This window comes from Myotis yumanensis, unplaced genomic scaffold (genome assembly GCF_028538775.1).
Source record: "Myotis yumanensis isolate MYYU_CA2020_CCGP unplaced genomic scaffold, mMyoYum1.0.hap1 SCAF_16, whole genome shotgun sequence".
NCBI lineage: Eukaryota > Metazoa > Chordata > Mammalia > Chiroptera > Vespertilionidae > Myotis > Myotis yumanensis.
Window position 1 is genome coordinate 42,686,588 of NW_027223767.1, and position 17,991 is coordinate 42,704,578.

A 17,991-nucleotide genomic window follows, 5' to 3' on the forward strand; every position below is an offset into this window, starting at 1 on the left:
TCAAGCTCTGAGCTCCAGTTCCGGGTGAGTCTCTGGGGACCCAGACTCATACGGGGAGAAACTGGACTATCTGGCATCAGTCAGAACTTGAGGGCAGCTTTCTCTCGGAGGCGCTCGCAGTGATTGCCGGGGCCTCTGAGGGCAGGACTGAGAGCAGCCATACTGCTCACTCCACCCGCCCTGTTGATCCCCTGGGACCCCGCCTGCCCAAGCCTTGCATGGAGGCTTTTGCACATGAAAGGCCCGGCCTTTTGTAATCTGAAAATTACTTAACAAACTGCAGCTGCCCCAAGGCCCCAGGGCAACTTGCATTGCTTTTCAGCTGGCTTCTGCTGGGTAGCCTCAGGCAGAGGCTAGATTAGCACCTCGTTAGATCCAAGAGCCAGTGTACCCAGTGGTCAGAGTGGGACCAGCCAATTACAATTCAGACCCATAAGGGACACACTCAGGAGGCAGACTCAGTGAGCACCAAAGCCCCACTGAAGCAAGTCTTGCCCCAGAAGGGTGTCTTCAGCACAGAAGTTCTCCCACAGTAGACACAGCTGATTCTCACAGCCAATTGGCCTGGAGGTCAATTCCTCCCAGTGTTACCTACAACAATCAAGGCTTAACTACAACAAGACTGTGCACAAAGCCCACAAGGGGGTGCACCAAGAGTGTCTACCTCAGGTAATTGGGGAGGCTGAGCCACGGGGCCCTAAAGGACACTTAGCACAGAAAGCCACTCTATCGACACAGCGAAGCATAAAAATGCCGAGACAAAGAAACAGGGCACAAATGACAGAAATGAAGGAAAGCAAACTACTTGATATAGAGTTCAAAACCACACTTATAAAGTTTTTCAAGAATTTTCTAGAAACCGCCAATAAACTTAATGAGACCCTCAAGAAATCTAGTGAGACCCTCAATGTTGTGATAAAGGACCAACTAAAAATTAAGCATACACTGACTGAAATAAAGAATATTATACAGCCTGGCTGGTTTGGCTCACTGGATAGAGCGTCGGCCTGGGGACTGGAGGGTCCCAGGTTCGATTCCGGTCAAGGGCATGTACCTTGGTTGCCAGCACACCCCCAGTGGGGGATGTGCAGGAGGCAGCTGATCGATGCTTCTCTTTCATCCATGTTTCTAACTCTCTATCCCTCTCCCTTCCTCTCTGTAAAAAATCAATAAAATATATTTCTAAAAAAATATTATACAGACTCCCAACAGCAGACCAGAGAACCGCAAGAATCAAGTCAAAGATTTGAAATACAAAGAAGCAAAAACACCCAATCGGAAAAGCAAAATGAAAAAAGAATCCAAAACTGCGAAGATAGTGTAAGGAGCCTCTGGGACAGCTTCAAGCGTACCAACATCCGAATTATAGGGGTGCCAGAGGAAGAGAGAGAGCAAGATATTGAAAACCTATTTGAAGAAATAATGACAGAAAGCTTCCCCTACCTGGTGAAAGAAATAGACTTACAAGTCCAGGAAGTGCAGAGAACCCCAAACAAACAGAATCCAAAGAGGACCACACCAAGACACATCATAATTAAAATGCCAAGAGCAAAAGACAAAGAGAGAATCTTAAAAGCAGCAAGAGAAAGAGACTCAATTACCTACAAGGGAGTACCCATATGACTGTCAGCTGATTTCTCAACAGAAACTATGCAGGCCAGAAGGGAGTGGCAAGAAATATTCAAAGTGATGAATAGCAAGAACCTACAACCAAGATTACTTTATCCAGCAAAGCTATCATTCAGAAGTGAAGGTCAGATAAAGAGCTTCACAGATAAGAAAAAGCTAAAGGGGTTCATCACCACTAAACCAGTATTATATGAAATGCTGAAAGGCATCCTTTAAGAAGAGGAAGAAGAAGAAAAAGGTAAAGATACAAATTATGAACAACAAATACACATCCATCAATAAGTGAATCTAAAAATCAAGTGAATAAATAATCTGATGATCAGAATAAACTGGTGATTATAATAGAATCAGGGGCATAGAAAGGGAGTGGACTGACTATTCTTGGGGGGGAAAGGGGTGTGGGGGATGTGGGAAGAGACTGGACAAAAATCATGCACCTATGAATGAGGACGGGGGCGGGGGGTGAGGGCGGAGGGTGGGAGGGGAACCAGGTGGAGGGGAGCTATGGGGAGAAAAAAGAGGAACAACTGTAATAATATGAACAATAAAGATTTAATTTAAAAAAAAAAGAAAGAGCCAAAGTCCAATTTATAAAGTCAGTGAGAAATAAGGAAATGAGCCAGGCATCTGTGTCAGCTGATGACCACTCGACCCTTCCAGGCAGGTGCAGCTGTTTAGCGCTGCCATGCAGTTCTCCTAGTCCAGATACAGAGACTGGAGGGCAGTTTAGGCCTGAGTAAGAAGATGGTGATCCTCATTGCCCTGAGGGACTCCTGTACCTGAGCAGGGATGGCCCTGCTGTCAAGCTCCCTGCAGACCACGGAAACCAGTTAACCAATAGCCTCGATTTTTATTTTGCCTAGAAAGGTAGTCTCATGATTTCCGTGGGCTTTATCTTTGTGTCTGCATCCCAACTTTTAAAAATGTCTGCACATTGAAAATCAACACTGAAATTAAAATGGTAATTGGACTATTACGAGAGCAAAGATCTAATCTTAATTCATTTATGAGAAAAAACAACCAAGACACCAACTAATAAATGGGCACAGAATGTACCCATTTCAAATTCAGACATTTTTGAATGAAAAGGTAAACTTAGAAGCAAAGGAAAGTTTAAAAGAAGTTTCTTTGGCCCTGGCTGGTCTTGCTCAGTGGTTAGAGCGTTCATCCACGGACTGAAGGGTCACGGGTCGGATTCCCAGTCACAGGCACACACCTTGGTCACGGGTTTGACCCCAAGCCCCGGGCGTGCGCTGGAGGGACGCAACCAATCAATCTCTCTCTCTCTCTCTCTCTCTCTCTCTCTCTTCCCCCGTCCTCCCTCCCTTACACTCTAAAAATCAATGGACAAAATATCCTTGGGTTGCCCAGCGGGCATAACTCAGAAGTTGAACACCAAACTATGAACCAGGAAGTCACAGTTGATTGCGGGTGGGGCACATGCCTGGGTTGCAGGTGTGGGGTGTGCAGGAGGCACCGATCAATGATTCCCCCTCATCATTGATGTTTCTTTTTTTTTTTAATATATATTTTATTGATTTTTTACAGAGAGGAAGGGAGAGGGATAGAGTTAGAAACACCGAGCAGCTGCCTCCTACACGCCCCCTACTGGGGATGTGCCCGCAACCAAGGTACATGCCCTTGACCGGAATCGAACCTGGGACCCTTCAGTCCGCAGGCCGATGCTCTGTCCACTGAGCCAAACCGGTTCGGCATCATTGATGTTTCTATCTCTCTCTTTCCCTCCTCTCTGAAATCAATAAAAAAAAATATTTTAAAAAAATATCCTCGGGTGAGAATTAACAAATAAATAAATAAAAGAAGTTACTTTGGAGAGAGGAACTCTAGTCCCCCTAAGGTCACACCAGCTAGCAAACATCAGTTAAGCCCAGTCCTTTTGTGTATGAGTCCAGCTGTCCAAGTGATCAATTGTGCTTTGTTTTAACGCTCAAAACACATCAGACTAGGACCAGATGTAATGCCTTAATTAATAAACAAACAAACAAAAAAAACACAACACATTAGACTCGCTCTCCTCCTGGGAGTCACCTGAGCCTTTCCCTTTTCCTTTTCCGTTCCCGTCCCAGGCAAAAAATAAAAAACAGCCCTGACCGGTTTGGCTCAGTGGATAGAGCATCCTGCCGACTGAAAGGTCCCAGGTTCGATTCCAGTCAAGGGCATGTACCTTGGTTGCGGGCACATCCCCAGTAGGGGGTGTGCAGGAGGCAGCTGCTCGGTGTTTCTAACTCTATCCCTCTCCCTTCCTCTCTGTAAAAAATCAATAAAATATATTTTTAAAAAAAAACAAATAAGCCGAAACCGGTTTGGCTCAGTGGATAGAGCGTCGGCCTGGGAACCGAGGGGTCCCGGGTTCGATTCCGGTCAGGGGCATGTGCCTGGGTTGCGGGCACATCTCCAGTGGGGAGTGTGCAGGAGGCGGCTGATCGATGTTTCTCTCTCATCGATGTTTCTGGCTCTCTGTCTCTCTCCCTTCCTCTCTGTAGAAAATCAATAAAATATTTTAAAAAAATAAATAAAAATAAAAATAAAAAACAAACATCATCTCACCATATTTTCACGAGATGACTTCCTTGTACTACATGATTGTTCTAGTAAATACCAGGGGAGAAACTTTGGGGATAAAGAGACACAAACTGTATTTCTGATCCTTCGAAGTAGTTGATAAACCTCCACGTCTCCTTTCTCCGTTAATCATCACGCTACTCTTAGAGGCTCCACAGCGCTCCGGGACACACACAGAAGTTCACTCCGTGGCGAGGGGCTGTGCGCGTGGAGCTGGAAATCGGCTTCCCAAATCCTTCCGGTTCGGGTGCTTTCTGAAACCGCGGAGTGGACGCAGCCTCCGCTCCCCGACCGTCCAGAGCCCGCGGCCCTCGCGCGGGGACCCCAGTCCCCTAGGCGGTCGGTCCCGGGCGCAGGAAAGACGCCCCAGCTTTCCTGGGTCAGAGCCTCCGGGTTCCACCCAGAGACCGGAATCCTGCGCTCCGAAGTCCCCTTTCCACCTTCCCGGCCACGAGAGGCAGCCTCCACGTCGAATTTTTTAACAGAAAAAAAATGTTCACAGCAACAGCGTCGCCAAGCGCCGTCCCCTTCCCGCTGCCCTCACCTGCGGGGGGAGGGGGCGCGGGCTGGACTCAATTTAGAGACCAACCAGCGCCTCCCCCGCCCCGGCGTTCTCAGCCCCCGCGCCTGGCGCTCTCCGACGGCGCGCCCGCCCGGCTGAGTTTCACCTCCCGCTTCTCTGCGCTCGCGGGCCACTCACCCGCACAAGGTCATTGTGAATCACGCCGCCTCGGAAGGACCGGAGCTGCTGGAGCCCAGCCGGGCAGCCTCCCCGCCGACTGCCCCGCCTGGCACCAACCGCAAAGTCTCAAGCAGGGCAGGTGGAGGAGGCCCGGAGAGCTCGGGTAGGTCCCCAAGTCCACGTCACCACCAACCCCCGCCCACCTCTGGGTCTGTCGAGGAGCCTAGCTGGGCGCCAGCAAGTCCAAACCTGCGTGCCGGCGTCTGGGGAGTCCCAACCCTCACCGGGACAGACCAGTCCCTGGCGCTGGAGAGGGTGCCAGCCATGCCCGCAGCCCTGCTGAGGGTACCAGGTACGGGCTCGGCACTGGCCGCCTTATTGACGTGGTGCCATTTATTCGTCACAACAGCCCTAAGAGGTGAGTCCTGTTCTCAGCTCCACTTTTAGGAAAGGGAAACCGAGGCAACGCGGGGATGATGAGCTGGGAAGTGGAGCTAGGATTCCAACCGCGTCTGGGTGGCTCGGAAGCCGGCGCGGCGAATCGAGCAATGTGTGCCCCTCGGTCGGTCGCGGAGCCCCCAGCCTACCAGGCTCCACCCCGTCGGAGGTCCGAGTTAATAGAAGGGGCCTGTCTGCGGAGGAGCGCGCGGACTCAGCCGTGTACCCAAACCTCTGGATGGTCCCGGGCAGGGAGAGGCTGGACAGGAACACGGCCATGTGCCCCCTCTCGGACAAGAGCGCGCGGGGGCACCCTCAGTTCCCTTCTCCCTTCCGGGGCTGCGGGAGCCAGGGGGCGAACCGCGCTTGGAACCCGGGGCGCACCCTGCAGGACGGCTGCCGCCCGGCTCCCGCGGGGCTCTCAGACTTCCCAGCCTCTAACTGGGACCTTCCTCCTTCTCGGCAGCTAATCGGACTTTTCTCTCCATCTTGAAAGAACAACAGCCCTACCGGCTAGGGCCCTAGCAGGTTCGACTCAGTGGATAGAGCGCCTGCCTGCGGACTGAAAGGTCCCAGGTCTAGGGTACATGCCCGGGTTGCGGGCTCGATCCCCAGTAGGGGCCGTGCAGGAGGCAGCCGAAAGATGGTTATCATCATTGATGTTTCTACATCTCTCCCCCTCTCCCTTCCTCTCTGAAATCAATTTTTTTTTAAAAATATATTTTATTGATTTTTTTTTTACAGAGAGGAAGGGAGAGAGAGATAGAGAGTTAGAAACATCGATGAGAGAGAAACATCGACCAGCTGCCTCCTGCACATCTCCTACTGGGGATGTGCCCGCAACCCAGGCACATGCCCTTGACCGGAATCGAACCTGGGACCTTTCAGTCCGCAGGCCGACGCTCTATCCACTGAGCCAAACCGGTTTCGGCTGAAATCAATTTTTAAAAAGAACAAAATCCCTGTGCCCACTTCTAGTTTCCCTCCCCGCCCCCCACAGGTTCACAGGTCCAGAGCCTCGCCGCCTTTTCTCTTTCCTCCACTCCCCACCTCATGCTTGGGTTCACCACGCTTAACGGCCTTTGCTCCACCTCAACACTCCAGTTCACCCCTTACCCCACCGGAACTGTTCCGGCAAAAGACGCCGGAGGAAAGAAAGCTGGAGGAGGCTGAATATGCAACAGACCCTAGCAGCCATTTAATGCCTTGGCGCCTGGAGGTGTCTGGTGAATTTCTGATGAAATTTGTGGGACCCTTTTCACAAGCCAGGCGCGTGTTGGGCTCCTTCTTGTGAGTCATCTCAGTTATGATTTTATTGTATTTAACTATGACTTAGGAGTCACAAGCATGACTTTTTTTTTAAGTACACAAAACAGTGGCGTGCAAAATAGTGTTTCTGTATGTAACAGTGTGTACTTAATTGTGGCCTGCTTTGTCCCCCGAAGAATTTAAGACAGAGATACATAAAATACAAGGTGGTGTAAAGAAAGAAAAATGGCCGAACCGGTTTGGCTCAGTGGATAGAGCGTCGGCCTGTGGACTCAAGGGTCCCAGGTTCGATTCTGGTCAAGGGCATGTACCCTGGTTGCGGGCACATCCCCAGTGGGGAGTGTGCAGGAGGCAGCTGATCAATCTCTCTCGTCGATGTTTCTAACTCTCTATCCCTCTCCCTTCTTCTCTGTAAAAAATCAATAAAGTATATTTTAAAAAAAAAAGAATGAGAAAAATGAATGGAGCCAAGTAAGTCAGGAAAGTGAGTAGAAAGAAACGCCAGAAGGATCGACAGCCTTGGTGTAGGAGAGTCCCAAATTCAGCTCTGGGCCTGGGCAGGCAGCAGAAGAGAAACCCTGCGGGAGGGGAGCTCTGAAGTAGCAACTGCAGGGAACTATTTCCTAGAAACAGCGCCAAGAGGGGTGCTATGCTTTCCTGGACAGCACTCATCAAAGCACCGCACTTACCGTGTCCACGCAGTACAATGACCTCCGTGCTTACAGAGGGATTTCGTATACAGTTTCCTCCTTTTTCTTTTGTACTCCTTATTTTGAGAGTTTACAGATGTCCCCCTTTTCCCCCCCATTGACTCCTTCCACCCGGTTCCCACCCCACCCCAGGCCTTCACCACCCTATTGTCTATGTCCATACGAGAAGGCTAAAAGGCTAATTCCATGTAACCCTGATGTTTGGGGAGCTAGCAATCTGAATCTGTGCCAGTAACCTAATGTACATCCTTGATAACCTATCATTAAGTAACAGTACACAACCCCCAGAGGGGGTTATCAGCGCTGGCGCCAGGCCAGGCCCTTAGATAGGGCTTCAACGCCCCCATCCCAACCCACGGGGCTTTTTGCAAAGCCCACGAGAGGTCTGGAAGTCCCCATCCATATTTGGGAGACAAAAGAAACCAAAGGGGCCCTAGCTAGTTTGGCTCAGTGGATAGAACATCGACCTGCGGACTGAAGGGTCCCGGGTTCGATTCTGGCCAAGAGCACATGCCTGGGTTGCGGGGCTCGATCCCCAGTGTGGGGAGTGCAGGAGGCAGCCGATTGGTGATTCTCTCTCATCATTGATGCTTCTATCTCTCGCTCCCTCTTCCTTCCTCTCTGAAATCAATAAAGAAATATTTTTTTTTTTAAAAAGAAAGAAAGAAACCAAAGGGTAAGAAGGGCTTCCACCATATTGGTTTGCTCAGACTCTGGAGACAACTCCTCTGAGACCGCTGGTGTAATAAAGCTGTGTAACTCCATTTCTCTAAGCGTCGCTTGGGTTTCTTCGGTCTTCTACAATACATAGGTAATGCATATATGCATATAAGTTCTTTGGTTAATCTCTTCCCTCCTCCCCTGCCCCCCTTCCCTCTGAGATTCATCAGTCTGTTCTCTGTTTCCATGCCTCTGGTTCTATTTTATTCATCAGTTTATTTTGTTTATTAGATTCCTTGCTCATTTATTTTGATTTTTAGATTCAATTTTTGACATATATGTATTTATTGCCATTTTATTGTTCATATTTCTCCTCCTCCTCCTCCTTCTCCTCCTTCCCTTCTTCCTCCTCCTTGAATATCCTTTAACATTTCATGTAATACAGGCTTTTTGTCTATGAAGCTCTTTATCTGACCTTCAATTCTAAATAGCATTTCTGGGTGAGTAATCTTGGTCGTAGGTTCTTGCTATTCATCACTTTGAATATTTCTTGCCACCCCCCTCTGGCCTGCAAAGTCGCTGTTGAGGAATCAGCTGACAGTCCTATGGGCACTCCCTTATAGGTAACTAACTGCTTTTCTCTTGCTGCCTATAAGATTCTTTGTCTTTAACCTTTGGCATTTTAATTATGATGTGTCTTGGTGTGGGGCTCTTTGAGTTCCTCTTGTTTGGGACTCTGTGCTTCCTGGACTTGTAAGTCTATTTCTTTCACCAGGTAGGGGAATTTTTCTGTCATTGTTTCTTCAAATAGGTTTTCAATATCTGGCTCTCTCTTCTCCTTCTGGAACCCCCATAATGCGGATGTTGGTACGCTTGAAGCTGTCCCAGAGGCTCTTTTACACTATCTTCATTTTTTTTTCTTTTTGCTCTTCTGATAGGATGTTTTTTGCTTCCTCATATTCCAAATCATTGATTTGATTCTCAGAATCCTCTACTCTACTGTTGAATCCCTGTAAATTGTTCTTTTTTTTTTTTTAATTGTTCTTTACTTCAGTTAGTGTATGCTTAATTCCTGACTGGTCCTTTTTCATGTCTTTGACATTCTCACTGAGTTCCTTGAAAGTCTCATGAAGATACTAGAATAACCTTATAACCATGGTATTGAACTCTGTATCCAGTAGTTTGCTTGCTTCTGTTTCTTTGTCTCCACATTTTGGCTGCTTCCCTATGTTTGTTCCCATGTATCAGGTAGAGCTGCTATATCTCCTGGGATTGGTAGGGTGGCCTTGTGTAGTAGGTGTCCCATAGGGCCAGTGGCTCAGCCTCTCTAGTCCCCTGAGTTGGGCCCTCTAGGTGTGCCCCTGTGTGGGCTGTGTGAACAGTCTTGTAGTTGAGCCTTCATTGTTATTGGCATTTCTGGGAGGAGTTGATTTCCAGGCCAATTGGCTGAGGACCAGCTAAAGTGGGAGAGCTGCTGTGCAGGAGGCGAGGCCCAGCTGTGAAGCAAGGCAGATTGGTGCTAGTACCGGCGCGAGTACCAGCATTTACCTACACCACCATCTTGGTTGTCTCCACAATATCCTCCTTAATTCAACCCTCCTAATAACACTGTGAACTGTTTAAAAGATGTGAAGACACAGCTTATGAAAGATTTCATGACTTGTTCAAACTTTTGTGGCCTACAGTGGAGCTAGGACTTGTCCCCAGAGCTGTGTCCTTAAGGCCAGTCAGTGCTGGCTCCACTGGACACCCTGCCTCACCAGCTTTATCAAAATGGGAAAACTCTTATGGCTTTGAAGTGGGGATGAGGTTATCTTCTGCCTTACAGAAGTGTTGTGACCTGTGATTTCAGTTCCTAGGAGAATTCTCTGTGATTGTGAGTGCCTCTGCCTGCTCTGAGGGTGAGGAAAAGGGAAAGGAAAGGAAGGGAAAGTTAGCTAAGTGAGGATTTGCTAACACCAGTTCCCTCAGGGCAGCTGGAGTCCCTGGGTGTCAAGATGCAGAACAAAGCAGCCTCTGTGCTACTGCCCTGAGTGGTAGAGAAGAAATGGCCCCTCAAGACTACCTGGAGCCCTGAAACATGGAACAGACTGATGAATCTCAGAAGGAAGGGGGTGAGTGGGTGGGAAGAGATTAACCAAAGAACCCATGGACATAGACAATAGTGTGGTGAAGGCCTGGGTCGGGGGAGAGGGTGGGCTAAAAAGGATCAATGGGGGAAAAAAGGGGACATATGTAATACTTTCAACAATAAAGATTTAATTTTTTAAAATATAAAGTTCAAGCCCTAGCTGGTTTGGCTCAGTGGATAGAGCATCAGCCTGTGGATTGAAGGGTCCTGGGTTTGATTCTTGTCAAGGTCACATGCCCGGGTTGTGGGCTTGATCACTAGTAGGGGGCATGCAGGAGGCAGCCAGTCAATGATTCTCTCTCATCATTGATGTTTCTATCTCTCTCCTCTCCCTTCCTCTCTGAAACCAATAAAAAAAATGTAAAAAATAAAATCAAGTTCAAGTCAAACTTGAAAAAACAACAACCATGAATATAAATTTTAAAAAGACTAGCCTTAGCGGGTTTGGCTCAATGGATAGAGCATCGGGCCTGCAGACCAAAGGATCCCACAGGTTCAGTTCTGGTCAAGGGCATGTACCTTGGTTGCAGGCTCCTCCCCAGCCCAGGGCCCTGGTCTGGGCTCATGCAGGAGACAACCAATTGATGTGTGTCTTTCACATCAATACAGTGGGGCCTTGACTTACGAGTTTAATTCGTTCCGTGACGGAGCTCGTAACTCAAATTACTCGTATGTCAAATCAAGAAGTGAATGAGTGAGACACGTGATGCTGGGCTGATGTTGTGGCGTTCACTGTGACGTTCGCTGCGCCAACTAGCGGTGGGGTATCTGAAGCTGGCTCGTAACCCGAATTTTAGCTCGCAACTCAAAGCAAAAAATCGGCCGAGAGACGGCTCATATCTCGAAAAACTCGTTAGTCGGGACACTCTTAAGTCAAGGCCCCACTGTATTTCTCTCTGTCTTTCTCTCTTTCACTCTCCCTAGAAATCAATGGAATACCCTCAGGTGTGGATAAACAAAAAAAAGAAAGAAAAGAAAAAAAAAGATTACCTAGAGCCCTGACGGTGGCCAGGCCTGTTCACATCTGGAGTCAGCCTGAGGGTGGTCTCTTCCAGTGGGTGACCTCAACTTTTCCACTATGGCTGGTTACTATTTGCCACCATGACAAGACCTCCACTTCTCCCTGGGGTGAATGGGCTGCTGACCCATTTCTGGTTGTCACTTTGACAAATCGGCCAGTTCTTAATGTAATTTGAATCTCCTCTGTGTTTGATCATCCCAGCCACTCCCAGCTGGCACTGGTGTCCTTGAGCCAAAGGCCAAATTCTTTATTCTTGACAATTGAGCTCTTGTCTACTTGTTCCTTGTGGGAGAAGCTTCCAGTGGTCCACAGGGAACTCAGCTGCATACCTGGAACATATCTGAGCAGATCCTGGTGCCATATCTGAGCCTTCTGAAAGGTGGAGTTGAAAGGTAGATTAAGCCAGCTTTAAAAAAAAAAAAAAAAAAAAAAGCCAGCTTTGCATCCTGGTCTTATTAAAACAGAGCTCTCAGCCAAGAGGAGTGGCACTCAGGGAAGTCAAAGGATTTCTGATACTCTATCAAAGTATTCGTGCCTGATAGGCACTTCCCAGCTCCAAAGGAGTGTGGCCATGTCCTATTCACTTTTCTATTGTCAGGGCTTCACACAGGACTGCTCATTGACTGAGTGAATGACTGCATTGAGTGGGAAGATTGTTTTCCCGCCCACATAGTCCCTAGACCTTCCTCCTTCCCAAATCCAGTCCTTGCTGGTGTTCAATAAATGTATGTGGAAAGAAAAAAGGAGATGGGGGTCAAGTGCTCAGAGGACTGAAGGAGGCACAAAAAATACTGGTGCTGGTTTGCAAACTGGCCCTGTACTTGGAGGGCGAGGAAAGACCATAGAAAGAGGCAGACAACTCCAAACTGGTAGGGGGCAGGCTTTTTCCTTTTTTTTTTTTTTGAGTTAACTTTGTCTTAATGTTCTATCACAGATGACAATGTCCAACAATATAATTATACTATTCATAAGATAACTAGACAATTTATTTTTAAATATTTTTTATTTTCCAGTTACAGTTGACATACAATATGATATTCATTTCAGGTGTACAACATAGACATTTATGTAACACGAAGTGACCACCCCCCAATAAATCTAGCACCCATCTGACACCCTATATAGTTATTACAATATTATTAACTATATTCCCTATGCTGTACTTTACATTCCCATGACTATTCTGTAACTACCAATTTGTACTTCTTAATCCCTTTAGCTTTTTCACCCATCCCCCATCTGGCAACCATCAAAATGTTGAGTCTGTTTCTGTTCTGCTTGTTCATTTTTTGTTTTTTTAAATTCCACATATAAATGAAATCATATGGCAATTGTCTTCCCTGTCTGGTTTATTTCACTCAGCACAATACCTTCCAGGTCCATGTTGTTGTAGATGGCAAGATATTCGTTTTTATTTTATTATTTTTTAAAAATATATCTTTATTGATTTCAGAGAGTAAAAGAGAGACAGAAACATCAATGATGAGAGAGAATCATCGATCGGCTGCCTCCCGCACATCCCCGACCAGGGATCAAACCTGCAACTCAGGCATGTGCCCTTGACCGGAATTGAACCAGGGACCCTTCAGTCCGCAGGCTGACACTCTATCCACGGAGCCAAACCAGCTAGGGCAAGATGCTTGTTTTTATGGCTGAGTCATATTCCATTGTATATATGTACCACATAACTTGGCTATCTATACTAATAAAAGGGTAATATGCTAATTAGACCGGGAGGACAAAGCCATGGTGGTGGGGCTGAGGTAGAGGCAGTTGGGGGCAAGCAGGCTGGTGGGGGGGCAGTTGGGGAGAGCAGGCCAGTGGGGGGGCAGTTGGGGGTGATCAGGATGGCAGGGAGGGACAGTTAGGGGTGCTCAGACCAGAAGAGGGGGGCAGTTGGGGCAATCAGGCCGGTATGCAGAGTGGTTAGGGGTGATCAGGCAGGCAGGCAAGTGAACGGTTAGGAGCCAGCGGTCCCAGATTGCAAGGGGGATGTCTGACTGCCGGTTTAGGCCTAATCCCACAGGGGTCCCAGATTGGAGAGGGTGCAGACCAGGCTGAGGGACACCCCCCCCCCTCATGCACAAATTTTGTGCACCAGGCCACTAGTTGTGAATATGCTGCAGTGAACATATGGATGAATACATCTTTTCCAGTTAATGCTTTGGGTTTCTTCAGATAAATACTAGTATCCAGAAGTGGAATTGCTGGGTCCTTTTTGTCTCTTGTTATAGCCTTTGTTTTAAAGTCTATTTTGTCTGGTATAAGTATTGCTACCTCAGCTTTTTTTGTTGTTTCCATTTTCATGAAACATCTTCCTAAATCCTTTCACCTTTGTCTTTGTGCATCTTTCAATCTTGTTTTGTTATCCATTCAGCCACTCTGTGTCTTTTGAATGGAGCATTTAATCCATTTGCATTTAAAAGAATTATTGATAGATATGTATTTACCACCATTTTATTATTCATATTTTTATCTTTTTTTCTTCTTCTTCTTCTTAAAGAACACCCTTTAACATTTCTTGTAGTACTCATTTGGTGATGAACTCTTTTTCTTGTCTACGAAACTCATTATCTTTCCTTTGATTCTAAAGGATAGCTTTGCCGAGTAGAGTAACCTTGGTTGTAGGGCCTTGCTTTTAATCACTTTGAATATTTTGTGCCAGTCCCTTCTGGACTTCAGAGTTTCTATTGAGAAATCAGCTGACAGTCTTATAAGTAACTAACTGCTTTTCTCTTGCTGCTTCATAGGTGGCAGGTTTAATAAACAAGGGGACTTAACGAGAGGATTGTCTTGGGTGGCTGCAAAGTGAGTAGAACTTCGCGTCCACCCACCAGAATCTCACCGTTAGTGTAGAGACCTTAACGAGGGTCAGTCATGTATAGAGTCCAGATGGTCTCAACACCTTCCTTTAAGCCATGTCCTTGGAACAGCCCCCACTGTGAGATGGTGGGGTGGGGGATACATTCTCAGGATAGGACAGGGTGAGGAGCCCAGGTCCAGCTCAAGAGTCAACAAGCAGGCCTCTGACGACCTCTTTCATCACCTGGCTTGCCATAAACTCGAGGAAAAAAGAAGTGATGTCACTTGCTTGAGAATAAGAATCAAGCTATGGGGATGTGCTGGGTTGGGCTCTCGAGGGAGGAAGGGCCTAAGCAGATTACATTAGGATATCAGTGAGCTGTTAAGATTGTTTAAGCTCTCACATGTTATTCCCTCTAAGAAAGACTCTTCCATATGCCCATGTTGCTTTTGTCTGGTTTTTACTTCTCTGGTTAAATGTCACTTCCTGAAAGTGGCCTCTTTTAGACCAGGTCAGATTCCTCTTTTGGTGTCCCAGTACTTTATGGTCACAGTCCTGGTCAGAGTTTGTAATTGCATATTAGTGGGGGGGGGGGGGGGGGGTGCTCTTTCCCATGTTCTCTGAAAAGCCCTCCACCTCCCTTATATCAGGCAGTACAGTGTCGTGCCTGGGTGTAGGGGAAGGTCCAGGTTAATCAGTATGGGAGAGACACAGAAGAGACAGAAAGTCAGGAAGGACCAGGGCCAAGTCTGGAACAATGAAGCAAGGACAGAAGTCAAGGGTGCTACAGGGCTGGTTTTGGCCTGACCTTGGCAGTCAAGAAGTGAGTCACTGAGCCCTGTCCAGTGGGAGGTGTGCAGGAGGCAGCTGATCGATGTTTCTCTCTCATTGATGTTTCTAACTCTCTACCCCTCTCCCTTCCTCTCTGTAAAAAATCAATAAAATATATTTTTTTGAAAAAAAAGATGAACTCCAGAGCCTGGCTTTGCTTCTGCCCCCTACCTGCTGTGTTGACCATGGATAAGTTATTTAATATCTCTGTGCCTCAGTTTCCTCACTTATAAAAATGCACATGATAATAGCACCTATCCCATGAGGTTGTTTTAAGAATTAAGTGAGTTGCTCAGCCGGCGTGGCTCAGTGGTTGAGCATCAGTCTATGAACCAAGAGGTCCTGGGTTCAATTCCCCGTCAGGGCACATGGCCCAGGTTGCAGGCTTGATCCCCAGTAGGGGGTGTGCAGGAGGCAGCCCATCAGTGACGCTCTCATCATTGATGTTTCTATCACTCTGTGGGAAGCCACCTACTGTCTTCACTAGCAGAGAGGTATGGACAAGGAACCCAAAAGGCTGGTGATCCTTGAAGCCCTGGCAAAGGTCAGGGCTGTGCACCCACTGTTAGTCCAGACAATGGTAGCTGAAGCAACTTCCCCATTTATTATTATGTAAATCCTTGCTAAAGGGCAAGTCTGCCTGTTACTGGGAATTGCCTGCCTAAGGGCTATGGGTGGATCCCAAACCAATAAAAGGTTGGTGAGGCCTGAGCACCAGTGGAAGTCCTTCCCCTTGAGTTGGACTTGCCCGCCTGGCCCCCCAATATTTCCAAATTATTACTTGTCTTGTTTCTTTCATTTGTGTGCGGCCCTCTTCCAGATCCTGAACCCTGAACCACGCGGGACGTGGGGAGACAAACACATACACATTTACACACACTCTCTTCCTCTCACTTCACTTCCTCTCTAAAATCAATACAAATATATTTTAAAAAAAGAATTAGGAAATAATACTTCTGTAGTAAGTGTTAGCAATTATTTGAAGGGAAGCTCTAGTGCATTGAAGTGTCTGTGATTACTAGGGTTTAAGTTAGCCCTGTATTCAATGAAGAGATCTTATTTGTGGTGGAATGAATTATTGCTTCCAATACTTCATTCCCCTGTAATAGAGTTATACATCACACTCTCACAATGGCCTCAGGGTGGCCATGCCCTGCACCTAGGGCTTAGCTATAACATTTGCTTTAGCCAAACGGATGTTAGAAGAGACTGGATATCTTTGCATGGATTGACTTTTTCCCCCTGAATTCCAGTGACCTGCCGTTAGAAGAACATGCCCCAGGTAGCTGTTGTCCCCTTCAGCTGTGGCAGCTGTGGCGCCAGAAGAAGCCCAGGAAGACAATCCAACCAAACTCACGGCCTGGAGCCAAACCTAGCTAACCAGCAGACTATCGCAGAGTCATCCAGCTGAGCCCAGCCTAGACCTGCTAACTCAGAGCTGATCTTTGGACTCAAAAGCCCGAGAATAAATGTTTCTTATAAGCATTGTTGGAGTAGTTTGTTTTTTGTTTTTGTTAATATATTTTTATTGATTTCAGAGAGGGAGAGAGAGATAGAAACATCAATGATGAGAGAGAATCATTGATTGGCTGCCTCCTGCATGTCCCCTACTGGGGACCGAGCCCCGCAACCCGGGTATGTGCCCTTGACCAGAATCGAACCTGGGACCCTTCAGTCCACAGGCCGATGCTCTGTCCACTGAGCCAAACCAGCTAGGGCTGGAGCAGTTTGTTATACAGCACTATTGTGACCAAAGTTAACTAAGACTTTCATTTCTATTAATTATAAAGACGATTCTTTCTATTAATAATAAAACCAGTATATTTTAATCCTAAATTCCAGGAAACTTTGGTTAATATTTAAATTTCCTTAACAATCATCTGCATCAGTCAATGTCAACTTCACAGGCAAAAACATATGGTTCGTTCAAAAGGGTTTGCCTGAATGAAGTTAAATAAGGGGCTGTTTACAAAGGTAGGGTCAAGGAAACCAACAAGGGATCATCAAGTCCTCAGCAGCTGTTACCACCCTTAGGCTGAGGGGCAAAGGGTAGGCATATGCTGTCTTCAGTTACTTTCTAGATTAACCCACACATTTTGTACTAAGTTCTCTGTGGTAGGGATATGCTTTATTTTATATATATAAATATATATATATAAAATATGTAGGATATGCTTTATTTTATATATATAAGTATATATATAAAATATGTAGGGATATGTTTTATTTTATATATATAAATATATATATAAAATATGTAGGATATGCTTTATTTTATATATATAAGTATATATATAAAATATGTAGGGATATGCTTTATTTTATATATATAAATATATATATATATAAAATATGTAGGGATATGCTTTATTTTATATATATTTTTTAAATTTTTTGTGTGTGGCTCCTGGCATTATGCTTTCTCTGTACCAAGTAGGTATTTTGCAAGTAATTATTTATAGGAGTGAGGACTTTGGGAAAGTACATTGAATTTAAAAAATTTTTATTGATTTAATTTTTTTTTAGAGAGAGATTTGTTGTTCCACTTATTTATGCATTCCTTGGTTGCTTTGCCCTGACCTGGGATCGAACCCGGCAACCTTGGCATATCAGGACAGTACTCTAACTGAGCTACCCTGCCAGGGGGGATGAGGAATATCTGAATTCAGCAAGAGCTGTAACCTTAGGTGGAGGAAGCCTGGCCAATGCCTAGCCACAGAGAGAGTGAGCCAGAGGAATAAATATTCTGATCTCTTGCTTCCTCCACTCTAATTTCTTCCTAGTTCCTCCCATTGATGGAACCCAACGGGAAGCAGGAAGACAAGGGAACATGAATCATAACTGACTATAGACGTCTTTCCAGAGCACAGGATAAGGCAGAGATGGGTGGAGGGTAGAGCTGGAGAAACAGAATAAGCAGCACATAGTCTCATTCAAAACTGGGTTGGACCGCATGTGATAATAGTTAAGAAACAAGCCCCAAGTCCTATTGACTGACAGTAAAAGTTTATTTCTTGCTCATGTAAAGACCATTATGGATGTTCTTGGTTGGGTGATTCAGGGACTCGGGCTCTTTCCATCTTGTACAGTCTCTATCATCACCATGTGACCTCTAAGGTTACCACTAAATAGAAAAAAGCTCACGGGAAAGGCAAGGCAGATACCTCACCTCCTTGACCCAGAGGGGACACATAACTTCTACTCCCTTCCACCCATTACAGGTGGTCACCTAAC

General features: G+C 46.4%; 1 protein-coding gene and 1 long non-coding RNA gene across 3 annotated transcripts in view; one reads left to right on the forward strand and one right to left on the reverse strand.

Annotated features, from left to right (window-relative positions):
- Nucleotides 1–5,050, reverse strand: part of B4GALNT2 (beta-1,4-N-acetyl-galactosaminyltransferase 2 (SID blood group)) — a 28,002-nt gene extending 22,952 nt beyond the window's left edge. Inside the window, exon 1 of one of the 2 annotated variants that reach the window (XM_070393778.1) lies at nucleotides 4,913–5,050. In XM_070393778.1, coding sequence (XP_070249879.1) covers nucleotides 4,913–4,926 — 14 coding nt within the window. In that variant the 5' untranslated portion in view covers nucleotides 4,927–5,050. Of the gene's footprint in view, nucleotides 1–4,197; nucleotides 4,540–4,912 lie in introns of those variants that run through there. The other variant, XM_070393779.1, reaches the window with a different exon arrangement.
- Nucleotides 4,834–16,243, forward strand: LOC138994110 (uncharacterized). Its single transcript, XR_011468387.1, has 2 exons — nucleotides 4,834–5,312; nucleotides 16,011–16,243. It is a non-coding gene; the product is annotated as an uncharacterized lncRNA (long non-coding RNA).
- Nucleotides 16,244–17,991: the final 1,748 nt, after the last annotated feature.